Source organism: Atheta coriaria, unplaced genomic scaffold (genome assembly GCF_025399875.1).
Source record: "Atheta coriaria isolate IRGN ID8LTWV9N9 unplaced genomic scaffold, Caltech_Dcor_3.1 hic_scaffold_3_pilon, whole genome shotgun sequence".
Taxonomy (NCBI): Eukaryota; Metazoa; Arthropoda; class Insecta; order Coleoptera; family Staphylinidae; genus Dalotia; species Dalotia coriaria.
The window spans coordinates 1173345-1201044 of record NW_027045445.1 but is presented as its reverse complement, the minus strand read 5'-3'; the positions used below and the strand labels follow the sequence as shown (position 1 = coordinate 1201044).

Here is a 27700-nt window from a genome sequence, read left to right as displayed (position 1 = left end):
CTCGCACGGCTGCACTCATTCTAGTCATAATTATAAACGAAACAAGGACCAAGGGCATCCAAGTACCTATTCACCCACAATCGTAAAATTTAAATGAATTATTTAGTATTGCGCAATTAAGCAATAGGTTTGATATAGGCAACCCAAAAAACACATTTTCATTCATTGAAATAAAATAAAACTCAAAATTTTAAGATAAATTTCTTTATTTTAAGAGAATTTATATTTAAAATGATTTAAAATACTCGTGCGTGTGTTCTTTTTGTGTTTCTTTTCTTTTTCGAGTCGTTTTGAGGGTACTACTGTGTAATTAAGTAATAGGTTTGATATAGGCAACCAACAAAACACAATTTTACACATTTTTTGCGTTAAAATTCAAAATTTTTAGATAAATTTTTTAATTTCAAGAGAATTTTGATTTAAAATCATTTAAAATAATCGTGAGTGTGTTCTTTTTGTGTTTCTTTTTTTTTCAAGTCCGTTTTGAGAGCAAAAGAAAGTGAAACACCGCGCAGACATCAGACGAGACTTTGCGGACCTAATAAAACATAAAAAGCATACCAACCTACGAAAACTCCGGTTCAGTTTTGTGTGGTTGAGACTGGAGAGTTTTAAAAGTTGGAAATGATCGAAGAAAGTAAGGCACACAACGCACACGCACTCCGCTTAAACTCTCAGACGTTCAAGTTCACATTTTAATATTTTAACGTTTTATTGCTTGCAAAGAGAATAAGTTCTCTCCGTGCCGTCGAAAGAAAAATTAGAAAATATAAATACAAAGACACAAAGAGAATCGACTTTAATATTTAACGTTTAGAAATTGAGATCTTCATCTCAACAAATGTAAAATGTGAAATGTTTCACGTTGACCTTGACTCAAATTTGACATTTAAATATTTGCCCACTCATTTATTTGATGGTCACAATTCTTTTCCGCGTCCACGATGCGAAAGTTCATTTAATTGTAGTTAAACAATCATCAATTTACGTTAAAAATTAAGAAACACATTAAAAAAATTACTTTTGTAAAGTTGATCTTTACATACAACACGTAAACCAAATTAAATAATCAAATCGTTATATTTAAACAATAAATTTCACCTATCCGCCTACGTTTATTGCGCTTTGCGCTCAATTTATAACTTACAATCGCATTTAATCATTTCAATAGTGTTTCCAGCATGTAAACGTTTTCAAGGTCAACGAAACAATGACTAATTTAAACTTTCAATGTACAGTTAAAATCTACAGCCCACCATCTTTAATTTTTGTGTGTTTATGTATTTTTTATGATTATGCTTTCACTTTTCACTCGCCCAAACTCTCCAACTTCAACTCTCACTTCTTGTGTTTTTTGTTGTTGTGGTATAAACGTTTTCGGCACTCCAGTATTGAGATATGAGAATATCTTAAACCAGAACGCGACCACAACTGTTTGGAAATTCATGCATGTGGTTCACCGCTGAAGATGTCGAAGGAACTGTGTCAATGGGTTACTTTCTCTTTCAGTGTCTGAAAACCGCACATGAGACAACAAAGGAATAAATTCAAACAACCAGATCATACATTTATAGGTTATGATGTGTTGATATATATTTTTGACATCTAACCTAACATTTGCACTACGGAATTGAAGCAAAGCGGATGAACATGCGCTGTGAATGAAATGACCTTAGTGTGTTATTCTTTCCGATTGCAATGTCAAACGCAGACAGGTTTGCAGCAGCAGGTTCAGTTCACTTCCTCGTCGATAATCGCGTTGCACTCTCGTCCTTCGCCATCGCCGACGCCGTCGTCGATAAATCAATTTCTTTCGTTTCCAGCTATTTCAATGTCATTCGCGTATTTATTCAAATCCTATAATTTAACAGATAAATGAATACAAAGACGAACAAAGGAAAAAAAATTCAAAGTTTAGAGAAAATAAAACAGATTTATTTCTGCAGCACATTCTTGGTGCCTGCCATTCCATTCCACTAACCCAGTTTCGTTAATCACGACTCGCGTCAGCCGCGTCTCAACTTTTGCTTTCTACATTCGACACCAAAACCGGCCGACAGCTGAAGACGAAATAAAAGTGAAGAAAGTAAAACGATGAAAGTTACACACACGCAAAAAAAAAATCTTACAAAAATCGCACGCAGAACTAAAAACAAAATGGCGTTGGTTGTCACACGACGCCATCTTGAATTACAAATAATATCAGATTACAACTGAGCGCGCTAAAATTAAAAATAGTGCAACTTGTGAGTGGTGACCTTGTTGCGCTGTAGGTAGTATTTTTAAAACGAAAACATTTTATAGTTTTGTTTGTGCGAAAATAACGCGCACCGCACGTAGGTTATAGATATTGAAATGAGAAATGCATTCGTTAATTTTTATATTTAGCGTATTGTGCGTTGTCTTCCGGATTCGAATTAGATGTGAAATTTATGTACATAACCTTGAACGTTGAAAATGGCAAGATCGCCTTCGCCGCCATTAATCGATCTCGAGCGCTGGATAATAGAATAACACACAATAAAATTCAGAAAAAAAAGTGTTTAATCGCATTGGCAATGAGACAATGAGAGTGCATGCGTGTGGAAAATGTTTTAATATTACGTTTGCTTGCATAATGACATTCGTACTTATAAGCCGGTGTTATTGGTAATAAAGTTGAATTTTATAGACATCTAGATGTTTATATGTTAATGGCACGACATGGAGACATATCCGCATTGTTCATTATCTTAATTCGTGATGTATCAAGGCATATCTAACATTTCACGTGTTTTACATTTAAAATAATTAAAACAATCAATTTTTGTGGTTATCTGACGTCATACTTGATTTACCATCAGCCCGGGTAGCTCAGTCGGTAGAGCATTGGACTTTTAATCCAAGGGTCCAGGGTTCAAGTCCCTGCTCGGGCGGTGTTTTTATATTTTTAATTTTTTAAATTTTTATTTTTGACATTTAACCTGGTGAATGTCAGGTGTGTGATGTTCAAGGTCACAACGTGGTCACACCACCTCCGCAAAACTCTACACTACTTGTTTTTTTTTTCATTCTCTAAAATTCGATAAGTTTTGAGTTCGTAAGAAATAATTCGGAGATAAGCGCCGTGTGTAACCGGGAAGCGAGTCGCGAATCACAAACGGAAAACTGCGCAGTACGTTTAGAGCGAGAACGTCGAAACGCCTTGAACTTTTGTTGTGCGTTTATTTTCAATCTCAGCGCGGTGCGCGATCCGGAGAAGTCAGGAGTCGACGTAACTTTTGCATTGCTTGCATTACGTCGCATCGTTATCGCGTTTATTTTCGCCATTGACAGATTTTTACATTTTGACAGTACATAGATGTGTAACGCCTTTTTGTTCAGGTAGATGGCAGGAGTGTAGTAGTGGCACAAAGGGTCCAGGGTGAGACTATTTATAAACGTTTAGTTAAATTTTTAATAATCAGCGTGTGACCTGATTATGCGCGTTTGTTTTATGCAGCATTCTCCAGTGGCGATGCCTTCCATGCTTCCATTCTGTGGAAAACCGTCCTTGCTCCACTTCACAGTCGACGCACTTAACGTTCATGAACTAATTCGCATTATAAGCAGACGTTCCCGTCCAACGATTGACATGGAGACCAGGGGAAAGCCTAAATATGAAGAGACAAAGGCGGAAATGGGAACAAAATGACATTCAGCGGGAGACATTGAAAGTTGCCTATATTAACACACAAGTTGACATAAGTTTCGTGTTTCGTGTTAGTTTAAAGTTTAAAATGAAAACAAATCTTGCAATATATTAGATTATTTCTAATCAACAGCGTGATTATATCATGAATTAAAAGTTATCACAGCCCGGGTAGCTCAGTCGGTAGAGCATTGGACTTTTAATCCAAGGGTCCAGGGTTCAAGTCCCTGCTCGGGCGATTCCTTTTCTTTTCTTCATTTGTTTACTGAAAAATATTAAAATCGTATTGTAGTTTATAATAAACTAGCTTTTGCCCGCGAGTTCGCCCCGTAGTCCAGTCATTTGGTAGTTTTGCCTAGAAAAGAACCAAGATAGCAATGAAATCTATAATCCCATCGCGGATAGTATGGCAGAAAATTTTACCTGTGATATTTCGATCGGTCCTGAAAACAATTAACGCACAACACCTGGTCCATCACGAAGAGCGAATCGGAAGATAATCTATTAAATTTTGGAATAGTGCGTGTGGATTAGGCCTACGGGGGGATATCACGATAAAAAAACGCGCCACGTACTCTACCTCATGGTGGTGTGGAAATGAGTTTTTGACAAAAACGAATGTTGAAGTAGACTTTGCGGCGCCCGTACGCCAAAACTACTAATTTTACAAGAAAAAGGTACTTACATAAATTATAGGAAATTTTCTTTAGATTAATTTATTATATAGATATGTTTATTGTAAAATGAGTCGGAAAGGAGATATGGTCAAAAAACTGTTCTTAGGCACCATTTTTCCAAGATGGTGGCGCGAGCGCACAAGATACGAGGTGGCAAAGTTTAAATTCGTAAAAAGCACATCGAAATCTATATGAATACCAATTTTCAACAATCCAACACTATTTTCCAAGCAACCACGTTTTTTTAACACCAAATGACTGTACTACCGGTAGTGTTTAATAAAAATGTAATTCGTTTGAACTCTCTTGTTCAAGACATAGTATGTGTCAATTCTATCAATAAGATTCGCAATTTTATTTTAAAGAAATTAATTATATAAACAATTGCTAATGCACTTCAGCACGCCATCGCGGATTCAACTATTTAACTATAACTATGATTGAATCTCAATGCCTACTTTTATCCTAGAGAAAAGGGCTGTCTTTAGAGTTTCTCCGGAAATTATTCGAATTTTTCTCGCCGTAAAAACCATCCTTGAACTTTAACGAAGATTTAAAAGAAGGCATGTAATTAAACGAACTTTATTTTTTCGATTTTTAACTTGTCAATTCATTAAATGCCCTTATAATTAATGTTTGCACTTAAAAATACAGAACTGAACTTAAAAATAAATATTTGCACTTTGAAAAATGAATTCCACTTGAATAAAATGCTTTCCACTATGAAATTAATACTTTGCACTTATAAAACTTGCAGTATTAAGTACGTGCCGTACTCTTAGCCGGCCCCTTCTATCACCCCCACCGCCCCTCAAATAATACCAAACAAGGTAGCCTACCTAACCACCACCCCCAACCCCCCGACCGCCTCACAAATAATACCAAACAAGGTAGCTTACCTTACCACCACCCCCCAACTCCCCGACCACCCCCTCACCACTACCCCCGACCGCCCCACAAATAATACCAAACAAGGTAGCCTACCTAACCACCACCCCCAACCCCCCGACCGCCCCACAAATAATAACCCTACCTAACCACCACAAATTATAAAGTTTCAATTTAAAAAGTTGATTCAAAGCAAATTTAAGCTTAAACCTGAATATATAAGTGCATTGTATTAAAATATAAGTTATACAATCTATAGTGCATAATATGCATTTCTTAGTGCAAAGTATGAAAACTTAAGTGCGGCTGTTCAATTGGATTGTATTTTAACTAAAGTGCATTTAATATATCCCCTTAAAAGAATAGTCTATAATGGTCCAGGCGTTGTTCAGTTATGCGCTTACCAACAGATTTAGCGATTCATTTTTATATTATAGATTATTGTTTTCCTATAATAATCAATTTAAAACACGATGACAAACGAAAGTTTTTGACAGTTTCACCTACTTTGTGTGAGTAAAAGCACCATACTCACTTTTACTCTCGATGCGCGCATCGCGTGAAAGTTCCGCGTGTCAGAATTTCACCTACAAGAAAAAGATTAATACACTTTCAATAAGCTACAAGAAAATGTTTTTATGACCTTGATTGTGATGAATGTTTGAGGTTTTATTTCAACTGTCGGGAGCTTTTAAGTAGAAAATAAGCGCATGTAAAGTGTTTTAAGTAGGTTTAAGCTTTTGCACGCTTTAATGTAAACACAATTTTGGCAAATGCGCAACGTGGCGCATCCAGAAAGACGCATGCATAGCACATTGAACAAATAGTAGATGATAGTATCGATAAGCTCTGCAAACTCGCGCCCCTGCCGGCTAGTTGTGCGGATATATTTAGAATGCGGCAACGCGTTGTGCAACAGTCCGACCTTGACCTTGACCGTGAGTAACGAGCTTTTCTAGGTGAATTTCGGGAATAAAACTAAAAAAGAAGACTTTGCACTTTTTTCTTAAATAAATACAAGTTTTTTGTTTTTAAAATCAAATATTTCTGGTAATTAAATGTAATTAATAGATTTTTGTTGTTTTATTGTAAAGTTTTCTTACAAAAAAATGTCAAAAAATACGTTTGACATGTTAAGAAATCGCAGCATATTCTTAAACCTGTAAAAAGAAACGAGATACATCGAGCCCGGGTAGCTCAGTCGGTAGAGCATTGGACTTTTAATCCAAGGGTCCAGGGTTCAAGTCCCTGCTCGGGCGATCCTTTTTCGTTTCTATTATTTCAGTAAATACCAAAGAATAGCACGGAGAAATTTATTTTACAATTTAAAACTTGTTTTTGTTAAAAATTAATTAACATTTTGTTTATTTCGCAAATATTTTTTCACCGCGCTCGTTCATAACGCCCGCCGGAGTTTTATGAACGAATCGAAGTTCGTTTTCGCTCACTCTCTGCTCGTCTCTATCACACGATTAGAAATGCGCGTCGAGTCGCGCAAAGGTCAAGGCCACCCGCGCGCCCGTTCGATATCGAGCGGCGCGCACTCACACACGCACACAGCACCTACGCACACACGGTGAAATTGTGTTTGGCTGGCTGCCTAACGATGAACGGGCGCGCGGCCGCCGCCTCAATGCCAAGGCCGCTCTCGGTCACGGGTAAGGTCACCTCCGGCGCGAGCGCCGCCGCCGCCACCACTGCTCCCACCCTACCACGCCTCCGCCGCCTCCATCGTCAGGTGACGTGCATCACGTACTCCACGTAGCACCAACCTGCCTGTCGAAGTAAGACTTTATTTATTTCGCATTTTCGACACTTTTAAACATTTGTTGTTAATATTTCGGCAATATACTCACCGACGAGATAAAGATAAACAAATAGTTAAATTACTGTGTGTCTATCTTGTCTATTTGATATTTATGAGACGTCTAGACTCGTCGACAACAATTACATTAGCGTCCAATAGGTTTCAAACTCTCTGATAGTCTCGAATAAATTCAGTGTGCAAACAAAATTACTCGTAAATAATTAAATTTGCGCGGTTTTTATGCGCCTCGCATGTAATAAACATCTATTATGACCATGTTACGATGGTCATTAATCATTAAATTTATTTTTTGAGTAGGAAGTTTTTTAGGTGCGGTTTTTGCTGAGGGTTGGAGTGTTATGCACTCTGATCTTTAACAATATGATGTATTATGTAATATATAACACTAGGAAACCTTTGTCAAGTACCAGGAATCAGGGCGAATCTGTGTGCTTAGCTCTTACCTCTAAGTGAAACAGGTGGGTTTACCCCCCACCACTTATTGCGGGTTGCTTTAGTCGTCAGCTTCTCTATTGGTTTTGAGATCAAATCACACAGAGTTAAATGATGTTGATATTCTACCTTTACTTGTCATTGTGTTCTATAGTATAATAAATCAGTCATAAATCAGAAGTGACGTATTCACGCCCGTGACAATCCATGTCCACCATTTTATGCTGTCAAATTGTTGACATCGCAGCCCGGGTAGCTCAGTCGGTAGAGCATTGGACTTTTAATCCAAGGGTCCAGGGTTCAAGTCCCTGCTCGGGCGATTCTTTTAAAAATTCTTTTCTTTTTTCTTTTATCTTCTTAAATTCTGTACAAAGTTCTAACGTTTCTTCTGTCCCTGAAGGTTTTTATTGAATGTTTGTTTTACTCTCGTTTTACAAAGTGTTACATGCGGTGTTCGTGCAATCCAGTCATTTCCGGCGTCACGTCACGCCTTTTTGTGACTATTTTGGTTCGCGTGCACGATTTGCTCTTTTCCTGGTAGTTCCAACTCCATGCGCGCGATTGCTTTCTATTCTTGTCGTGGAGGCGCCGGGCAAAACCAAAAATAACCTCAATTTAAAAACATACAGAGTGTTTTTCTGATTGAAAATTTATTCATTTTATTCTAACATTATATTTTTAACAAAAGTTCAAGGTTCCAGATAGGTATAAATAACAGTTTTAATTTTTCAATTTACGACCCTGCGACCCTGCGTTTAAGTGTTCAAGGTCAAGTTTACATAAGCGCCGTGTTTTTCTTTTCAATCTTGCGTAATGAGTTTTAGTTTTATGAGTTATTACGTCGTAAAAATGATATTACTTTTTTGTTTATTGCGTTATAATGGCAAAGAAAGTATTTTTATGAAATTATATCGTTCCATCACAGATTTGATAAAGATATCAAACAATAATAACACTTTTATTAAATACTAGCTTTTGCCCGCGATTTCGTCCCGGTAGTGTTTAATAAAAATGTAATTCGTTTTTACTCACTTGTTCTTGACATACTATGTGTCAATTCTATCAATATAATACGCAATTTTAATTTAAAGAAATTAATTATAATAAAAATTGCCACTAATGCACTTCAGCGCGCCATCTCGGATTCAGCTATGATTGAATCTCAATGCCTACTTTTATCATATAGGAAAGGGCTGTCTTTATGGTTTTCCCGGCAATTATTCGAATTTTTCTCACCGTAAAAACCATCCTTGGACTTTAACGAACATTTAAATAAAGAATTGGCCAGATTGGTCAAGGCGTTGTGGAGTTATACGCTTACCAACAGATTTTGCGATTTATTTTTATATTATAGATAATTTACAAACACTTTGTATATATGTTTCAGTTGGGATATATATTCCCCCACCACCCCACATCTAAATCTACATATAAATGCTTCTGGTATTGTTAGCTCATCTGGTGAAGAGAAAATCGATAAAACTGCAAGTTGCGAATGCAGTTCACAACTGTATGCAACGTGGGACAGTCGGTGGGCAAGGTCAGGGTCAAAACAGACTCGTACGCTGCTGACGTCGCGCGTAGCAACCATCCCCGCCTAGGGCAGAACAGGGCGGTGATGAGAGAGGATTGATTGGTCGAAGGAAGTCATTCATGGTCACGGCCATGGTCATTGTCACCTGGTAACAGCCCGGATGCTGTTACTGCTTCCCGGGGACAGTTACCAATGGTAACTAGGCAATTCCAGGTAAACACAGAAATAATATTTGGGGAAATGCATACAGCATTCTATTTTAAGGCCAGCTAAATAGATTACAATGTGAAACGCAATTCGTAAATCATTTATTAGTGGAAACAAAACACACAATATTGTTCGACGGCCATTTTGTTCTTTGTTGTAACTACTATCAGCCCGGGTAGCTCAGTCGGTAGAGCATTGGACTTTTAATCCAAGGGTCCAGGGTTCAAGTCCCTGCTCGGGCGATGCTTTGATTTTTATTTATAGGAAAGGTGCAATGTTTTAAGAAGCGAAAAAAGAAGAAAATACTAGTATATTAAGTATTATGTGTGCTAAACGGAACTTTAGTCACAAGTTGCTTTATTTTAATGGTCAAATGGTCAAAAGTTGAAGATAATGTATTTTTGTACACAAAGCAATCTGCATGAGGGGGTTTGACTGTATTTTTTTATAAAGTACAAAGATTAAACCTAAAAACTTAAGTAATGGTGAAGAAAAGTTAAACAAAGGTTAAATGATAACGTCAATAAGTCATAAGTCAAAAATCAAATGTCAAAAAGCGGACCGGAGCGGAGCGCAGCAACACCCTTTAATAATTTTGACCCGGCAGCAACCTACAAGGAGAGGGTAGGACATGAACCTACAATTGCAAGATGTTGCTCAATTTCGGCCATGGTACGGTTGTTGCCTAAAGGAATTCTATTAAAAAATATATACCAGGGTATATCAAGTCCACTCGTATAAAATTGCAATCTCTCATCCAAAACCAATAAAAAGATTTTAATTTTTAAAGAAGCAAAAAACAAGTAGCCGTGAGACACAAGTGGCAAACGGGAATTTATCGTGTCACAATCGAGCTTCTCGGAAATCCATGTTTATAACACGCCAGCGCGCCCCACAATAATACATAATTAATGCGGCGAAGCCATAACACACCATCACATTCAACTCCTCGGATGACTAATTTTCGCAAAGTCAATAGGTTTAATTCTGAGTCATAAAATTCAAGTGCCAGTAGCTAATGTTAATTTATTCTTATTACAAGATTTAAAACAAAATACAAAATGTCTTCTTTTTGCGTCCCCCACCGCCCGGGTAGCTCAGTCGGTAGAGCATTGGACTTTTAATCCAAGGGTCCAGGGTTCAAGTCCCTGCTCGGGCGATACTTTTATATTTCACTGTAAATATATTGTTTTGTGACATTTAGAATAGTAAATGTAAATTTAGATAATGTAGGCAACCAACTCTTCATTTTTTAGATCTTCTATAAGCAAGATACATTTCATCATCGCGTCGCGTCTGATTATCATATTATCACTTCCGCATTTGTAGATACGTACGATTCGGACTAATTCGTTTGACATTCCCACTTCGGACGACGTGTATTAATAAATTACTCGTTAGTCGTGTGTAATAGCGCAACATGAGCCTCTCAATGACGTTTTCATCAGGCGCACGAACAAAAAAAAAACATACGGAACAAACAATCGAAACCAAATTTGTTTGATCTTGAACTGTTAACACATTCACACATCATTACATCCGTTATTAAGCATTATACTGTATTTTTCCCAATAAAAAAAATATAAAAGCATCGCCCGAGCAGGGACTTGAACCCTGGACCCTTGGATTAAAAGTCCAATGCTCTACCGACTGAGCTACCCGGGCTGTGACAACAAGACGAAAAAAAAATGGCGTCACACAATTTTGCTTGTTATGTCTTTAAGCACCAAAAAAGATTTGCAAACAATGAGAAAATAATCAAAGCTCAACGCGACGTGACAATCATTTGCATTTAGATCGTTTTGTGTCAACACGATGATAAAAATGCAACTTGCAAATCATTTATCTCTCATAAACACAAAAAACAAACAAAAGAAACACAAGAAAAACACAAAAACCCAAAAATAAAAAATAAAATACATAGAATTACATGTTTCTGTCAACTGTCAACTGTCAATAGCCCTCCATTGTCTATTTGTACTTCTATTTGTTTGTTGGTTTAGTTTCGCTTGTTTTAGTTGTTTTACTTGTTCGTAGGTATTTGTTTGGTATGTTTCGTTATTAATTCCGTGAACCGTCGGTGGTGGCCGCGACGCGCCGCGTCCGTAAATAAAACAAGGTCAAGTTTAACAAGGTCGGTCGTTGGGAACGCGACGCTCGCCCTCCGCACCCGGCGTCGAGGTCATGATTAAAACCCTCCTACAACGCGACCCACAAGCGCATATTACATGACGCGTGCGTATTCAATAAAATAATTAAATTTTCATATTATTTAAAAGAATCGCCCGAGCAGGGACTTGAACCCTGGACCCTTGGATTAAAAGTCCAATGCTCTACCGACTGAGCTACCCGGGCTCATGGTATATTAGCAACTAATTAACTATAAGTTTTTAATTATTATTTATTATTATTAGAGTCCGACCGAAACTGGATTTTAGCCGAAACCGAAACCGAAATTTCGGCCCTGCAATCAGTTTCGGCCGAAACCGAAACCGAAACTAATTTACATAAACATATTTTTCTACTTTTACCTATACATCGCCAGTTTTTCCACATTTTTTAGACACAAAATCCATTTTGGGAGTAAAGTCCCCGTTTAGTCACTTGATACTTAATGTAATATTAATTTAAGTTTTTATGAGCGAATTGAGATGGCAAGTAACGACCGCCATTAGCCGCGAAGTTAGCCGAGCGACGCACGACAATTCACGAAAAGTGAGTTTCGGTACGGCCGAAACTTTCGGCCATTTTTGGCCGAAACCAAAAATGAGGCCGAAACTCGAATTCTTGGCCGAAACTGGCCTAAACCGAAACCGAAACCGAAATTTCGGTCGGTCTCTAATTATTATGTGAAAATTTGTTTAACATAAACTAACAGTATCTTAAAAAACATGTATTGTCCATAAATCACGTCCAAACGACATGAAACGTGCGAAAATGAAGTAATGCGAATAGAATCACGTAACATATGACGTGAAACGTAATTCGTTTATTTATTGCTTGTTTTTCGCGATAACTTTTTTTTTGAACTCACATTGCAAATGATGAAGGTTGAAGGTAATTTCAATATACCACCTTCAAGGTAATTTTTTTTGGCAATGATATTCAAATAAACGTTATATAAATGCAAACTTACACCAATGCGTAATCAAAATGGCCGCCTTGACAACGCACGCAAAGCAAGTTGTAACTTAATTTTAATATAACCAGAAGTACCGGGCGAGCATGTGAGTTAATTAGATGATAGTTGTGACCATGATTGCCGATTGTTCGTTAATCGTTTCTCGCGTCCTTGAACCTGATACCCGTCGCTGTGTCGCCTTAACGCATCGGTCACATAATACAAACGCTTTAAATAACGACAATGGCACTCGAGTATTCGAACTATTGTAACTTATAACATTGCTCAATGTCAATAGAAAAACACTACGCATGTAATCTACGTAGTTGTAAGAAGCAATCATAGCATAACACAAACCTAACCTCAAACATCTTGTTGGATTAGAGGTTATTTACGCCACCCTGTTTTTTCTCCGTAGTTATCGACTGTAGGGATGTAATTAGACACTTGTTAGACTCGTAGGTTTCATAGAAGTGGGGCTATTTATAAACTGCGTCAGTCGATACATTACGCCGCGTGTCCTTGACGCGTTTTATTTTTTGCGTCGAAAAATTTCCACACAAACATATGAAAACACCAGGTAGATAAAAAGCACCCCTTTATGTGACCATGAAGGGACGTTTATATTTTTATGCGCAATTTCCACCTGGGATGGAAAGTTCAAGGTGTTTGATGGCGTCAAACCGGGGATAAAAATAACAAACAAATGCCAAACAACAAACACTACATCGCACTAGCAGGTAAAACACAATAACAATATAAATCCAGGAAAATGTTGCATTTTTAGGAGAAGTTTATTTATAGTTTGTTTATCGGAGAATGTTAACGTTAACGCGACTTTCCTTTACCTTTTTGTTTACTACTGCCTTTTGCCTTGTTCATAGGCCTACCTTTTCCCTTTTTACCTTTGCTTTTCTTCGCGCGTTGCTTTTCATTACGCATGTCTTTCTTCAATCGAGGATCTACAACCTTGTAGTGACCTTTGAGACCAGCAGGACGCGCCATTCTCTTTGCAGCCTGGTGTTTCTTCGCTACGACGTAAGTAACTTCTTTTTTCGGCTCAGCTTTAGCTTTTTTATACAATCTAAACAAAATAATTAATTAATCATTTTAAATAGTTTTTGAAAGTTAAAAATATATAAACTTACTGTTTAATTTGTTTACTCTTCTCTCTATCGGTGACATCAACATTGTCAACAAGCGCTTCAATCTTCTTCTTTGCTTTCTGGAGTTTCTTCACCGCACGACGCTTCTTCCTCGCCTTGGCTTCGATTACTTTTTTAATTGGACGTACGTTCAACTCCTCCATACGTCTCTTATAATCGTCAACTAATTCTTTAGGTACTGGTGCTTCAACATGCATGTGTTTTTTCTCATCGTCCACGAACCAATCCGGTAGATTCGTATCATTAAACGCGTATCTATTCCAGCCAGCGTCAATTAAATCTCGTTTTGCTTTTTTGGAATTAATCATAACCGTGCCGAGTGCTAAATCTTCAACAGTCATCTTACGCTTCTTAACATCTGATTTTACCACTTCAAAACCGTCGCGTTTCATTTGTTTGCTATCTTTTGGCGGTGCTGATCGTTCAATATCGTAATCCGAGTCGGAATCAGAGTCAGAATCTGAATTCGACTCATTTTCTGAACCGTAATCGCTATCGGTTGATTCCTGTTGTGTTTTTTGTTGTTTTTTCGTTTGTTTTGCTTTTGATGTTTGTCCTTTCACATGGGAATCTTCCCCGACGACTTTCGCACCTTTCCGCTTACAATCTTCGATAATCTTATCCAAATCAGCATCTTCGTCTTTTTCATCAATCAAATTTTTGAAAATATCACGCTGGAAGAATAACTGTGCCTTTGATGCTCGTTTTTCTTCGTTTCCTCTGTAATCCAAATCGGTGATCAAAGGATGTGATGATGTCTTTGAAGCCTTTTTGGGTTTCTCCTTCAATTGCTTCCGTTTAGACACTTTATCGTCTTCTTCTTCATCATCTTCAGCATCACTGAATCCTAAACCTTCTGTGACAGCCTCTTCTTCTTCATCACTCTCCATTTCTAATTCTGAATCAGAATCTTTGTAATATAACCCGGAGGAATCAAGATGTCCTTGATCTTTTGCGTATTTTTCGAATTTTATGGCGGCTTTATCGGGTTTTTCTTCTTCGTCTGGAGCTATGTTAGGATCGGCATCGATGACTAAGTTCAAGTCGGTTTTGTCTTTGATTAGCTTCAAACTGAACATGTCTTCACCTTGAAGGGTTGGTCCTTCATCACCTTTAAGCACCATTTTTAAATTGAGACGTTCGTTTAGTTTCTTGCGTTCTTTCTGGACTTTCTTCTTTTTACGTTTTTGTTCTCGCATTTCTTCTTCCTAAATGTCAAAAATATAAATTTTAAAAGTTATTTTTCGTTTCCATTTAAATTTTAGTAATAATTACCTCAACTTCAGTAATTTTCTTGTCAATTTTCTCCTCTTCGACATCTTCTTCATCATCCTCATCCTTTTCTACCTCTTTTTCATCATCCTCTTTCACATCTTCAGCTTTTTCACCCTTTTCTTCTTTTTCCTTGACATATTCCTCATGTAAAATCTTCCACCAGTTCAATAACAATCTTAAATCTTTTCTACCAAGAACTTTTATATCTTTGCAACACTCTTTGATCTCCTCAGTCGTCTTTTCATGATTCGCAATCTTTGCATCATCAAAAACAATCTCTGAGGCGCCTTGCAGTGCCTCAATTCCAGTTTCATGCTGTACAAATACAGACACTGGCAGTTTATGATACAAAGTGTAATCATTTTCAGGATAACCTTCCGCCTGCTTCTTAACTTTCTCCGGATGGAATATATTCAATTTATTGCCAGGTTCAATCTCTAGTTCAGAGAAGACATACTTCGGATCCAAGAATTTAGAATCAATTTTCGCCGGCGCGATGTAAAACTGACAAACGACGAAGATTTCAGCGGATTCGTTACGTGAAGCTTGTGGTTTTGTAGCATGGACTTTCTTAAAGAACTGTTTGAGTACCCATATTAAAGGATGGTAATCTTTCGATCGGAAGACTTTCGTGATAAACCAACCGCCTTGACGCAGAAACTGCGTCGCAAGTCTAAGAGCGCTTAGAGTAAGGCACGCTTGTTGATAAGCGTCGTGAAGCCAGTTTTTTCCTACATTAGGTGCACCATCATTCAACACTACATCAGCTTTCCATGTTTGCAGTTCTTTTGTGAGTGCAACGCGACATTTATCAGTGGTAATATCTTCTGTTAGTGAGATGCAACCAGGTACTTGTTTGATAGGGAATAAATCAATACCTAAAAGACAATAGCTGTGTTTGTAAGTAAAAAATAATTTAAAATATAAATATAGTGACTCATACCTATAACTATGCTAGATACGGGCATATTCTGTTTAGCGACTTGCATCCATCCTCCTGGCGCAGCGCACAAATCAATGCAAACCCTGGATTTTTGAAGAAACTCAAACTTCCTATTGAGTTGAATTAACTTGAAGGCAGCACGAGAACGAAACCCGGACTCTTTGGCAAGTTGGTAGTACTTATCCTTACGCTGTTTTCCAATTTTCGTCTTTTTACCCATCTTGATGAGTTATTTATGCTCACAAAGGGTAAAAATTATTAATATTTTGAAAACCAGCGTGCGCAGACGGCACGTGGAAACAAGTGGAAACAAGCGTTCAAAAACTTAGGTTAAATGTAAGAGTACAGATATAAAGCATGCTTTTAAGGTTGTACTGTTAGTGCAAGAAATTTAAAAAATTTACAGATGAACAATATAAATGTTTAATGGTATAGATATTATTAGGAAAATACATTTTCTTTTGTTAATAATTTTAATTTAATATAAGCAAAACTAGTAAATAACTCAAACAGTAATTTAAATGTGTGTGGTATTAGCTTTTGAATTCTGCAACGCAAGTGTTTTAGTCATCTAGCGGTGGATTATTGTACTTGCAAAATCTTTAAAGACTTTGACCCAAGTATACACATCATATAATACATTATTCTAGATTCATTTGGTATATTGTAGTTAAAACAATAATTTTAAATTATAAACCTGAAGAATATTTAAAAATTATCAGTTGCTTAGCAATAACTTGTGTCACCATCTAGCAAGCAAACTCAAACTCTCACGTTGTGTGCGTACGTGACGTTCGTTTTACGTAGCGCTTTTCCTGCGAGCAACTAGCTTCTAGAATAAACTCACACCTCGCGATATTCGTGCGCGAATGAGAACGCTATACGTGTGTCATCTGGATTGCTGTTCACGACTGGAAGCAAGTGTGCGACGCATTTAGTCGACCCAGCTTGTGCATAATTACAAACAATACGAGAAATATATAGCAAGGTACACGTCGCCCTATCAATAATTAATCATCCATCAATAATTACGTCCACACTTCACATCCGACATTCTCTGTGTTTGTATAGCTTTGTTACGGGCGGAGTTATCTAGTCGCCTGCTGTTCGTTTGGCACTTTGTCGCAACGCATCACATCGCACCGACAGCAACGAGGTTTTCCTGCGATCGTCTTATCTCTGGACTAGAAGCAAAATCGAGCTAAATTATGGCTGCGTCTCTGAATTCGTTCATACGAACGTTCAACAATAAATTGTAAGTATGCCCAACACATTTTTTATGGATTGTAAACCTATAAATATCATTGTGCATGAAATTGTGTCCGACATTATTCGTGTTAATTTATTCGCGTTTATGCGATGTCACTGCGACATTGATAAAATTACCGTGTCATTTTGCCTTGATAATTTAATTATCAATTATTTAATCAATAAATAAGAAAAATATAATAAAACATTTCATCAAAATTTTCGAAAATTCTGATTAAAAATGACGTCATTTCCCATAATGCATACGAATTTATAAACAAGTTTTGTTTTCGCATAGCTTGATTTGTCATTATGAAATATCTTATCATTGTTTACGCATTAAACACCGTATTATTATTGTTATGAATGGTTTTATCTTTCAATTCCAGGGAAGAGCCAGTAAGGCAGCACCTTACCAATGTCTACGCTTGTCTTGCGGCATCTACGATTGCCGCATCGGTTGGTGCCAGCCTGCACATCTACACAGAGGTGTTCCGCGCTGGTCTGCTATCGACAATCGGAGCTCTCGCATGTTTCGTGATGCTCGTGGCAACCGCCGACGGTGATGGCAAGCGAGTGCAACAACGCCTTGGCTATTTGCTCGGTTTCAGCTTGCTGAGCGGTATGGGTATGGGCCCGCTGCTTGAATATGCAGCTTCCGTCAACCCGACCATCATTGTCACCGCGCTTGTCGGGACCTCGATCATCTTTGCGTCGTTTTCTCTATGCTCGATCTTTTCCGAGGAGGGCCGCTGGATTTACATGGGCGGCGCACTGATGACTCTTTTGAATACGCTTGTGTTGCTCACGTTGGCTAACCTCTTCTTTGGCTCTCAACTTATCTATAAGATGCATCTCTACGTCGGCCTCGCGCTCATGTGCGGTTTTGTCCTGTATGACACCCAACTGATTATTGAGAAGCGTCGCATGGGCAACAAGGACTTTGTCACGCACTCGTTGGACCTCTTCATTGACCTCATCGGCATCTTCAGACGATTGGTTATTTTGCTCACGCAGAAGGTAAATAATAGGTAACCTAATTATCCTGCATCCAATTACATTCATTCCGATTTTTAATTTTTATTATTTAGAAAACACTCATCATGTTAATAATGTTTTTATTTGGATGTTTTGCAGGAGGAGGACAACAGAAAGCGACGAAACTAATTAACTACTACAACTCAACATATACCTGTTTCTTATTTTCGTTTTCATCGATTGGACTGCACTCATCACAACAACACAAGTGTCAACAACCGCAAATTGTACTCTACCGATACCAGAATGAATCGACTTATTTCGCTCAAAATTTGTCATTGCTGATGGGTTAAAAATCGTTTTTGTAACCAAAAATTATTCATACATTGTTTTCATTTCTACTGATGGTGTTATATTATATATTGTTGGTGTGTGGCAATTGATGATGTGCTTGGAGTTCGGCGCCAGCAAATTGTTATTACTTTTTAGGGCCGTTTTATTTAAATTATTTGGAGTTAACAAAAAAAAAACATTTACAGTTAGCGATGTATGATAAAGGTATACATACATATACTGGGTATATAGAGGCATATGTATAAATTAAATATTTACGTAACTATATTCTTGGATTTCAACAAAATCAACCCTCAAATTTACTTTATAATAAAAAATTAAGTTTAGGCATGCATAACTGCAGCATTTACAGCTTACTTCATAATGTTTATTGATAGAGGAAAGTGATGAGTAACGTAATTGTTCTTCAGAATAGTTTTTTTGTTTGTACATAGTTCTGAAGATTAGATTTTTGTTAGGAAATTTGAGGTTTGGATTAAGCAAATTGTATGTAATTTTAGTTCTGACATTGAAATATAGATGGCGTGAAGTGATGGGCAAACATACGAAGAAAAACAAAAGCTTGTTTCCCTCGCGATCGCCATTTTGTATTCATTCCGCTCTCTGCTCTGAGTCAGTCAGCACGTCTCCGCACAACTGATTTCTAAATTCTGTGAATCGCGATGGCGCGTACCAAGCAAACCGCAAGAAAGTCGACGGGAGGAAAAGCGCCCCGTAAACAGCTCGCGACTAAAGCGGCGCGTAAATCAGCCCCGTCCACCGGAGGAGTGAAGAAGCCCCATCGCTACCGCCCTGGTACGGTCGCTCTGCGTGAGATCCGTCGTTACCAGAAATCCACCGAGTTGCTCATCCGCAAGCTGCCCTTCCAGCGTCTGGTGAGAGAAATCGCTCAGGACTTCAAGACCGATCTGCGTTTCCAGTCCGCTGCCATCGGCGCTCTGCAGGAGGCGAGTGAGGCTTATCTCGTTGGTCTCTTCGAGGACACTAATTTGTGCGCCATCCATGCCAAGCGCGTGACTATCATGCCGAAGGACATACAGCTGGCGCGACGCATCCGAGGAGAGCGTGCTTAAGCAGCTGTACGATTAGGATTTTAGCATTAGGACGGTTTTAATATATTGTTTCATGTGTTTAATATTTGTATGATAGAAAATAAATTCATTTGGCATAATAGACGCCATCTTGTTTTACTCTGGTCGAGTGCGTTTAGATTGTGTTTGTGCTCTTAACAAGCGATGTTTGTAGGGTTTTTAAGGTTAGAATGCACAACAGTTGGTGCTGCATTTAACCGTTGGTGATTTGAAAGTTGCCTATGGCTAGAAATAGAATGAATTTTGCAGAAAATATGATGAAATTTGATTAGAAAAACGTTAGTTACATGTCTTAATTGGCTTTAAACACTAGATATACAAGGGGTGGACGATAAGATTGTCTTAAAAACCCGATTTGCTTTTTGCATGACCACAAAATTCAATTTTCATGCAATTAATAAGAGTTGCAGTAAACGCTATTCCCTCACAAGTTATCTTTGTTAAACGATACTTTATTAAAACCATAACTGCAAATGCAGTGCAAATCACTTTTACTTTTTTTTTACTATAACTCTTACTAATATTCACCATCTCGTAAAACTATTGTTTTTCAATTTTTATGCAATTATTACAGTAATTTATGTAATGTTGTGTAACCTATTTCCAAAATGCATACGTTTGTTTCTTGTCTTGGGATTTCTTACTCACTACTTCAATAAAAAGCAATAAAACACGTAAATGTAAATAGCAAAGGTATCTTCATATTTCGTATCGCATCCACTATCGTTGGTACACTTATAAGATAGCTCTCTTAACTTAATTTAAGACTTAACAATATTAACCATTTTTGCATTATGTTTAAGATCAATTGAGTTAGAATTAGCTTTCTGTACAAATATTCATTAAAAAATCTTCATTTTTTAGAGGAACACGTGAATATTAAATGAGAAGGAATTGTCTAGGATAGGTAGGATAAAATGACTTCTTGGGATATTCGTTTGGAATTGTTAGGAGTCAGTAAAAGCGGAAGATTTCGTTCAGTTGCTGCCGTGCTGGCTGGGCGTCATACCGCCGGCGGAATGCTCAGGGCTATGCTTCTGTTTTTTGCGCTTCTTCTCTTTTTTCCGCTTTTTGCGCTCCTTATCGTCGTCGTGGCGCTTCTGCTTCTTGTGCTTCTTCTCGTGTGTATCGGGACCGGCTTCTGCCACCGGTCCAACTTCTTGACTCTGCAAACTTCCGTCTTTATGCTTGTGTTTCTTATGTTTGTTCTTGTGTTTTTTGATTGGTGCTTGATTCGCATAACGATACTGTTCCGGTAACTATAATATTATGTTGTTATTAGTTATTTTACAACCAAATAAAGTATAACTTGAACTTACAGGCCCTGGATGTAGCCGAAATCCATCTAATTGTACACTAGATAGTGGCAGAATTTCTTTTCCACATATAGGTGGTTTATCAATCACAGACCTTAGTGAACTGTTATCCTGTTGGCCTGGTGAGTCAATAACACCAGGAAGGGAAGGCAAAAATGATGACAATTGTTCCTTGAGCTTCTTACCGCTGAATTTACTGTATGAATGCTCAAGGTTGTAATGTGCCATCAAGTTTGTAGCACCTGTGAGTTCTGATTCCCTTAAAAATTAATGAAAATGCAATGAAACTTACTCTGAGATTGTTTTAAAGTATGCAAGCACTTACCTGGTGGTTCTTTCAGTAGATAGAAAGGCCCACTAGGGACGATCGAGGGATTCTTGCCGAGTAGAATGGTCGTTTTTAACGTGCCCGACGAGTCCTGACGCGAAACGACCGGGGAGCGAGCGCCCCGTGGTGAGGACTTTGGCGAGAACTGTTCCACCTTGCGAAACTGATCACCCATCATCGTTCTTCATCTTCTTCCGGGGGCGCGCACAGACGCATCAACCGCATCAACGACGGATGCTGCGGACGCTGCTTTGCCTGCTAACCTGCACTAGGTTACTTGGAGCGAAGACCTGTCGAACCGCGACGACATCTCGAGGATATGCAACCCGCCGCACAAAACTATCTTCATGTTTACCAACTTTCACTTCAATCAATATTTAACTTGATTACGTATCATTAAACATTCAAAATTCATCTATTTATAACTTAAACAAAGGAATGTGGATTCAACAAATAATAATAATTATTAAATACTGGAAATATAAAAATGCATGCAATGTATATTTCAAAGCAGCCAACCAAAAATTCACCAAGTTTGATTCATTTAAATGCTTACTCTTACTTGTAAACTAATTATTTATTTTCTTTTGACTATAAAAATAATTAATAAAAATAAATATTTGCTATCTTTAAACTACTATTAATAATTTAAATAATTTGTTATGTGCAAGATTTGCTTGACAGCGCATGACTCTGTCGTTTTGATAGCTGTCAACGGTGGCGGCCATTGCTGTCATTTACTTCGCCAAAGCTCGCTTGACCTCATTCCCATTCGCTGTTTGTCGCTTGTGCTTGGCGGTTGACTCTCCAAACGCATCAAACAACCAAGCGCGCCTTATTTACCGCACACGAAGATGGCGGATAATCGTAAGTAGTTATAAATCCTCAAATATCTTGTAACGTCTAACAAATCCATTGGTTTAACACATTGCAAACTGATATTAACATGTTTGTGCCCAAAATTAAACTTAAATGCCACCTCGTTTTGGTGAATTTTACGACCTAAAATTAAACGCATTTTTTGGCTTCTATATAACGCGCTTCTTGTTTGTTTGTATTCACAAAAATTATATTTGATATTTTGCCGTAGAATACGGAGGCTACGGCGGAAACTCCGGTGGAGGTGGCGGCGGTTATGCCGATTATTCACAGCCACCACCGAGTAACTACGGAAATTATGGAAGCAGCGGTGGTGGTGGCGGCGGCGGTGGAGATAGCTACAGTGGCAATAGTAATTCAAGCAGCGGTGGCGGCGGTAATTGGCAAGGCAATCGAGGTGGCGGTGGTGGAGGCTACGGCGGAAATCAAGGTGAGAATAGTTTATATCCATGGCGTTATCTTAGGCAAAATGCGACATAGGCATGGCGTTAGTGACGAAAAGCAACCTAACGCCTCCTTCTATGTCGCAGATAAACTCGGGAATATGATAGTCCTTCTGTTTAGTTAATAAATGGAAGGGTAGAAATTTCCTCGTACAGTTTACTACGTTAAATTTACGACTGTTTTATCCTTCATAGGCAATATTTAAAGATTAGAGCTAAGTAAAGTTAAGTAAACACTTATGTACGTTATACCCTCATAATATCGCCGAAACGATAGAATACTAAACCATTGCAAGTCAATGCAAATATTTGTCAAGCCTGATGTGGATAGCTATTTCGACCATTAGAAGTCTCATCAGCACACCTACTTGCATTGACTTGCAATGGTTTAGTATTCTATCGTTTCGGCGATATTGTGAGGGTATAGCGTACCGTAAGTGTTTACTTAGCCCTTATACTCACCCTCTCGTACTACCATTGTATTTCAATATTTAAAGATTAATTGTTATTTTAGGTGGAGGAGGAGGAGGATATGGCAGTGGCGGCGGCGGAGGAGGAGGAGGAAATTACAACAATGGAAACTACGGCAGCAGCGGAGGTGGTGGTGGATACGGAGGCGGCGGCGGCGGTTTTGGAGGTAATTCAACTGATTCAGTAATTAATTTTATGCCCAATATAATCGCGATGCAGAGTGCAATACTCTGGGTCGTTTCGTTTGCCAACTTTTTTGGGCAGAGCAAACAAGTCTTTATTAAACACACGGGCCGACTATCAAAGGCACCAGTGTATCCTGTCTGAAGACACATAATGAATTCTACGATTTTTTAAAATTTATTTTAAATGTTTATTTGTTTAGGCCGAGACCGTGGAGGCGGCGGCGATTACAACCGCGACGATAGACGTGGTGGCGGCGGCTTTGGGTGAGTACATACTTTCAATATATTAGGCTTTAAACAACAGCGGTGGTGTCGTCTCGTCAGCGAGGTATATATTCAAATTCACTTTAAAATGCGAAGCTTATGAATCCAGAAATACGTATGCATACGGAATGCAAACAAATATGGTCGCCGATGAGTTACATGTAGGGGTATGCTATAATTAGCGGCAAAACTTAGCCACGAAAACGAACATCCATTGCAAAACGTGGATGAACTGGTACTGATATTACTGGATTTGTAAACGCTCTCGAAACTTGTATTGTTCAACTATAACTAAGTGGAACATGATTTAATCACAAACTTGGTGTTGTTAAACTTTTCAGAAAGGGTTTTTAAATTCTGTTGACGAAATGACTGGTATCAAACGAATTTAAATGTTTTAAAAAGATGTAAAAATGGGTTTTAAGCGTTTTTAATTACGTACATTGTGTAAATTTTGATTAAGATATGGTTAACATCAACAAATCAAAAAGGTTTCGACTGTAAATTGGGACTTTTTAAGGGTTTGACTATAAATTTGACTACATACGACTTGTTTTGACTGAAAATAATCAATGAATTGACTGACTTAACTTTGTGGACGAGACCGGATGACACGTTGTGAGTTCCAGATGAAGAGCAATGTGCAAGGGGTTTGCACTCTCGGTACTCATATACACACAAAATGACTAAACCTATGAGCGTAATACTTAACTCTCTCTGCCGGTTGGCGCCCCAGTTCGCTCAACGAGTGTGTTCTACAAGTACTGATCGTTTGCTTCTGTTTTAGCGGTGGCGGCAGGGGTAGTTACAAAGGTAAACGCGCCAGACCTCTCTTGTCGCGGGGGCTGGTGCTCATTTTTTGTACACATTTATTTTTTACGTAAATCTTGAGTTGAGAACAAACTAAGCATCGAGGTGAATAAATTGAGTCAGCGCATACTATGCCGTGGAAAGAGCTCCTGCATTTTAGCAAACTAGAGTGTGAATGTGATTTTTAATTATTGGTTAATGAATTGCAGTACTAACAGTAATTGCCCAAACACAATCGCGATCTTAAGCGACTGATGCTTTCGATCGTTTCGTTTGCCAACTTTTTTTGGGTAGAGCAAGCAATACGTCTTTATTAAACTCACGGGCCGTATACTTGCCAAGGCACTGGTGTATCCTGTCTGAAGACACATGATAACAATTGTTTTTTTTTTTTAAATATTAGTGCTGTTCATGAGTGTGTGAATAAAACAGGACGTTCTTTCCATTTTAACGAGGTTCAAATTTACGAAAAATCAAATTAAGGTTTAAGAAGGTTAATACGGTTGCAGGATGCAAATTGGGAAGGTTTTGAAGGTTTTAATGGTCTAAAATTTAATAAGGTTTTTGTACAAGGTTATGACATATAAATTGGTAAACTTTAGCGTTATGGTTAGGCGTTGATGAGAATATAACAGTTAGGATTTAATTTTAAGTTTTGTAATCCATTACCAACGATGCTAACATGTGTTTCTCGACTTACAGGTGGTTCCGGTGAAATGGTTGTTCAAGAAGACACTGTGTTCGTTTCTGGAATGTCTTCGGACATCAACGAGGCTGATATCGAAGAGCATTTTGGTGCTATCGGTATTATAAAGGTAATACATATTTAATATACACCTAATATTTTTAATTGCGGACAGCACTCTGTGCTTGAATCTACTTCAGTTCAAGTTCAATTTTGTAAATCCGCTAGAGGAAAGGCAGATTCTATTTCTACTTTGATTAAATTGTAATTTAAGTAGTTATTCCGTCTGGGACATTCTTAATATATGAATTTTTTTACATTGAATTTTTAAAACTTTTAGCTAATATCAAATATTTTTTATAGACTGACAAGAAAACCATGAAGAAGAAGATTTGGCTTTATAAGGATAAAGCTTCCGGTGAATCGAAAGGCGAAGCTACAGTTACTTACGATGATGCCAATGCAGCACGTTCTGCGATTTCATGGTTTGATGGCAAAGAATTCCGCGGAAATACCATTAAGGTCGTGATGGCTACAAAACGTGATAATTGGAGTGGTGGTCGTGGTGGCGGCCGAGGAGGCGGAGGTGGTCGTGGCGGCGGTGGTTTTGGTGGTGGACGTGGAGGCGGCGGAGGACACGATAGAGGTAGCCGAGGTATGATTTATTATTATCTTCAATTTAAGTCTTTTTTAATCTATGACCCATTCTGTCCTGGATGTTAAGTTTTCATAACTAGCGTCCAGTATATCTTTTAATATAGTGGGTAGATTATACGAGGTCTTTATTAAACGCATGGTGCTGTAATTACAGAAGCACGCGTGTATCCTGTCTGAAGACACATTCTTTTGAATTTCAATCGTTCTAAAGTGTGACAAGAGGTTCGAAATTACAATATTTTATTGTTTAAGGTGGTAGCAGCGGTGGAGGCGGTGGACGTGATCGAGAATCCAGGGACGGTGACTGGCGCTGCCCGAATCCAGATTGCGGTAATACCAATTTTGCCTGGCGCAACCAGTGTAACCGTTGCAATGAAGATAAACCTGAAGGCGCTGGTGGTGGCGGCGGCGGAGGTGGACGTGGTGGTGACCGTCGAGGCGGTGGAGGAGGATTCCGCGGTGGTAGTGATAGGCGCGGAGGATTTGGAGGTGGCCGAGGCGGCGGCGGTCGAGGGGGTGGTGGCTATGGAGGCGGCGGTCGTGGCGGAGGCAGAGATGGAGGCGGACGCGATGGAGGGCGCCCAAGGCCTTATTAGCCATAATATTTGTTAGGTTTAAGAATGAAAATACGAAATAATTGAGGAAAAGGTCATAGTGTATTATATTCTCTATCTTTTAATTATTTTGACTATATTAGTTGGACTATATTTATGTATATGAACTTTTTCATTGTGAGTTTTTGCGACAGGAAAGACTTATACATATTAGCATTTTGAGTGAAAATTGTGACGGTTTTGTGTTAAGGAAGTTAAGGATATCTGATCAGCAGCCGTGAAATAAATTTTTTTATATAATGCCAAAGAATAACTTTCATTTACACAGCTACTCCATTCTTTGCGACTTCTAGAAAATTCCATAATTTTCCATCATAAACGAATGACTGTCGTAAATCGTGGAAATAAATTATCAAGCACCCAGTCCCTTTGCCCATTTTTTTAGGAAGTAGCATTTTCATAAAGTATGTAAGTATGGTGTAGAAAAACAGGGTGATTTCTCCTGAACGAAATGACATTTTTAATGTTTGTCACCGCCATATTAAAGCTCGAGAGTTCCTCTACACGATCTTCTAGCCCTTTTATAAGTGCCCTAAAATGCCCTATAAAAATTTACATTTTTCAAACAAATTGAAAACATGGTGTGCAAAACACCTTGTATCTCGCGAGCTAATTAATTAAGTCACCGCTATTTTAAACTTTGAAAGTCTCCCTACACGATGCATATCATTTCGATCTTCGTGCCCTTCTGGAAGTGCCCTGAAATGCTTTTAAAAGTAAGCTAAAAGTATGCTAATGCTACTCTCTAAAAAAAAAACACTTGAGCATTTTTAGAAGTGCTAGGGGGTTGCAAATGTATGCAACGTGTAGGGGAACTCGTTAACTCTAACATGGCGGTGAGAAACTATAAAAAAGTAATATAGTTCGGGAAATCCTGGGTGTTGTTTTCCAGACCACAATAAAAACGAAACTTTCCAGTACTACAATAAATCTCTGACAAAAGCAATGTGCTGAAACCAGGGATTGAACCAGGGGCCTCTAGATCTTCAGTCTAACACCCTTCCATCTGTACTATTTCTGCTTATTGACAGAAGACTGTTGCAATTATACTACATAAATCATTGTTTTCATACCAATAAGAAATTTCAATTTCTGAAATATATTTTAAATCAAAAACACTCGAATCCTTTTGGTGTGATACAGGATGATAGAATGCTACAGCTTGTTTTTAAATTTTTGAAGTGAAATCTTCTTTACAATCGTTGTGATTTCAAAATTAATGAAACGACACTAAAAAGAGACAAACGTATTCGTTTACATGGTTAAGCCTGCGATGGAATAAGAAAACACAAATATACAGTGTTTCCTATTACATCTTCATCTCCTCTTTGTGCGATGCATCGTAGCTTGCCACAAGCCACGTGATTCTGAAAATTTTCTGAATACAGTGGAATCCCGGTAATCCGGACCCGACTTGATCAAGCATTTTTTTTTGTAAAAAATTCCGGACTATAAGGGGTCTTAGGCACTTTTCTATAATCCGGCAAATTCACTCATCCGACACTGCCCTGCAAAGTGATTGTCGGATTACCGGGATTCCACTGTATACTATCACCGATCACCGATCTTCAAGTATTTCAAAAACTAATGCCGATAAGTGTCGTGAATATCGGCAGAAATATATTAAATACATTTT

General features: G+C 38.2%; 5 protein-coding genes, 3 long non-coding RNA genes and 8 other non-coding genes across 17 annotated transcripts; 11 read left to right on the top strand and 5 right to left on the bottom strand.

The window, feature by feature from the left end:
* The first annotated feature begins 2842 nt into the window (after positions 1-2842).
* TRNAK-UUU (transfer RNA lysine (anticodon UUU)) lies at positions 2843-2915 on the top strand. Its single transcript has one exon. It is a non-coding gene; the product is annotated as a tRNA-Lys (tRNA).
* Positions 2916-2992: 77 nt separating this feature from the next.
* Positions 2993-3796, top strand: LOC135789540 (uncharacterized). Its single transcript, XR_010547598.1, has 2 exons — positions 2993-3403; positions 3482-3796. It is a non-coding gene; the product is annotated as an uncharacterized lncRNA (long non-coding RNA).
* On the bottom strand, positions 3686-6507 carry LOC135789542 (uncharacterized). Its single transcript, XR_010547599.1, has 3 exons — positions 5879-6507; positions 5771-5822; positions 3686-3935 (listed from the first exon to the last, which is right to left on the bottom strand). It is a non-coding gene; the product is annotated as an uncharacterized lncRNA (long non-coding RNA).
* TRNAK-UUU (transfer RNA lysine (anticodon UUU)) lies at positions 3836-3908 on the top strand. The gene has a single exon. It is a non-coding gene; the product is annotated as a tRNA-Lys (tRNA).
* Positions 6422-6494, top strand: TRNAK-UUU (transfer RNA lysine (anticodon UUU)). Its single transcript has one exon. It is a non-coding gene; the product is annotated as a tRNA-Lys (tRNA).
* A 299-nt stretch (positions 6508-6806) lies between the features above and the next one.
* LOC135789810 (uncharacterized) lies at positions 6807-9325 on the top strand. The gene is made up of 2 exons (XR_010547658.1): positions 6807-7019; positions 8883-9325. It is a non-coding gene; the product is annotated as an uncharacterized lncRNA (long non-coding RNA).
* On the top strand, positions 7742-7814 carry TRNAK-UUU (transfer RNA lysine (anticodon UUU)). The gene has a single exon. It is a non-coding gene; the product is annotated as a tRNA-Lys (tRNA).
* An 80-nt stretch (positions 9326-9405) lies between the features above and the next one.
* Positions 9406-9478, top strand: TRNAK-UUU (transfer RNA lysine (anticodon UUU)). Its single transcript has one exon. It is a non-coding gene; the product is annotated as a tRNA-Lys (tRNA).
* An 844-nt stretch (positions 9479-10322) lies between these two features.
* Positions 10323-10395, top strand: TRNAK-UUU (transfer RNA lysine (anticodon UUU)). Its single transcript has one exon. It is a non-coding gene; the product is annotated as a tRNA-Lys (tRNA).
* Positions 10396-10828: 433 nt separating this feature from the next.
* On the bottom strand, positions 10829-10901 carry TRNAK-UUU (transfer RNA lysine (anticodon UUU)). Its single transcript has one exon. It is a non-coding gene; the product is annotated as a tRNA-Lys (tRNA).
* Positions 10902-11518: 617 nt separating this feature from the next.
* TRNAK-UUU (transfer RNA lysine (anticodon UUU)) lies at positions 11519-11591 on the bottom strand. Its single transcript has one exon. It is a non-coding gene; the product is annotated as a tRNA-Lys (tRNA).
* Positions 11592-13132: 1541 nt separating this feature from the next.
* Positions 13133-16061, bottom strand: LOC135789805 (pre-rRNA 2'-O-ribose RNA methyltransferase FTSJ3). The gene is made up of 4 exons (XM_065299829.1): positions 15742-16061; positions 14799-15676; positions 13506-14731; positions 13133-13441 (listed from the first exon to the last, which is right to left on the bottom strand). Exons 1-4 carry the CDS (start codon positions 15959-15961, stop codon positions 13186-13188), a joined length of 2580 nt encoding a protein of 859 aa, XP_065155901.1. The 5' UTR covers positions 15962-16061; the 3' UTR covers positions 13133-13185.
* A 507-nt stretch (positions 16062-16568) lies between these two features.
* Positions 16569-18588, top strand: BI-1 (Bax Inhibitor-1). The gene is made up of 4 exons (XM_065299831.1): positions 16569-16729; positions 16813-16996; positions 17379-18009; positions 18127-18588. Exons 2-4 carry the CDS (start codon positions 16950-16952, stop codon positions 18154-18156), a joined length of 708 nt encoding a protein of 235 aa, XP_065155903.1. The 5' UTR covers positions 16569-16729; positions 16813-16949; the 3' UTR covers positions 18157-18588.
* A 311-nt stretch (positions 18589-18899) lies between these two features.
* On the top strand, positions 18900-19494 carry LOC135789809 (histone H3.3A). The gene has a single exon (XM_065299832.1). The coding sequence runs from the start codon at positions 18984-18986 to the stop codon at positions 19392-19394; it is 411 nt and encodes a 136-aa protein (XP_065155904.1). The 5' UTR covers positions 18900-18983; the 3' UTR covers positions 19395-19494.
* A 599-nt stretch (positions 19495-20093) lies between these two features.
* On the bottom strand, positions 20094-21370 carry MED19 (mediator complex subunit 19). Its single transcript, XM_065299830.1, has 3 exons — positions 21054-21370; positions 20732-20988; positions 20094-20671 (listed from the first exon to the last, which is right to left on the bottom strand). Exons 1-3 carry the CDS (start codon positions 21232-21234, stop codon positions 20390-20392), a joined length of 720 nt encoding a protein of 239 aa, XP_065155902.1. The 5' UTR covers positions 21235-21370; the 3' UTR covers positions 20094-20389.
* A 410-nt stretch (positions 21371-21780) lies between these two features.
* On the top strand, positions 21781-26304 carry LOC135804311 (RNA-binding protein cabeza-like). 2 transcript variants are annotated; one of them, XM_065318142.1, is made up of 8 exons: positions 21781-21923; positions 22147-22365; positions 22893-23015; positions 23235-23298; positions 24086-24111; positions 24811-24923; positions 25157-25439; positions 25703-26304. In XM_065318142.1, the coding sequence occupies exons 1-8, from the start codon at positions 21911-21913 to the stop codon at positions 26044-26046; spliced, it is 1185 nt and encodes a 394-aa protein (XP_065174214.1). In that variant the 5' UTR covers positions 21781-21910; the 3' UTR covers positions 26047-26304. The 2 variants fall into 2 exon arrangements, with proteins under 2 accessions (XP_065174214.1, XP_065174213.1); XM_065318141.1 differs by having other exon boundaries at positions 25157-25448.
* Positions 26305-27700: the final 1396 nt, after the last annotated feature.

Excerpts from the sequence above, each read along its gene's own strand:
- BI-1 (XM_065299831.1), top strand. The coding sequence starts at position 16,950 with ATGGCTGCGTCTCTGAATTCGTTCATACGAACGTTCAACAATAAATT. Across the intron at positions 16,997-17,378 it reads CGAACGTTCAACAATAAATT|GGAAGAGCCAGTAAGGCAGC; the intron begins GTAAGTATGCCC and ends TTTCAATTCCAG. Across the intron at positions 18,010-18,126 it reads TTATTTTGCTCACGCAGAAG|GAGGAGGACAACAGAAAGCG; the intron begins GTAAATAATAGG and ends GATGTTTTGCAG.
- LOC135789809 (XM_065299832.1), top strand. The coding sequence starts at position 18,984 with ATGGCGCGTACCAAGCAAACCGCAAGAAAGTCGACGGGAGGAAAAGCG.
- MED19 (XM_065299830.1), bottom strand. The coding sequence starts at position 21,234 with ATGATGGGTGATCAGTTTCGCAAGGTGGAACAGTTCTCGCCAAAGTCC. Across the intron at positions 20,989-21,053 it reads TCTACTGAAAGAACCACCAG|GGGAATCAGAACTCACAGGT; the intron begins GTAAGTGCTTGC and ends ATTAATTTTTAA. Across the intron at positions 20,672-20,731 it reads TTCGGCTACATCCAGGGCCT|TTACCGGAACAGTATCGTTA; the intron begins GTAAGTTCAAGT and ends ATAATATTATAG.
- LOC135789805 (XM_065299829.1), bottom strand. The coding sequence starts at position 15,961 with ATGGGTAAAAAGACGAAAATTGGAAAACAGCGTAAGGATAAGTACTAC. Across the intron at positions 15,677-15,741 it reads CGTATCTAGCATAGTTATAG|GTATTGATTTATTCCCTATC; the intron begins GTATGAGTCACT and ends ATTGTCTTTTAG. Across the intron at positions 14,732-14,798 it reads AGAAAATTACTGAAGTTGAG|GAAGAAGAAATGCGAGAACA; the intron begins GTAATTATTACT and ends TTTGACATTTAG.
- LOC135804311 (XM_065318141.1), top strand. Across the intron at positions 23,016-23,234 it reads CGGCGGCGGCGGTTTTGGAG|GCCGAGACCGTGGAGGCGGC; the intron begins GTAATTCAACTG and ends TTATTTGTTTAG. Across the intron at positions 23,299-24,085 it reads CGTGGTGGCGGCGGCTTTGG|CGGTGGCGGCAGGGGTAGTT; the intron begins GTGAGTACATAC and ends CTTCTGTTTTAG.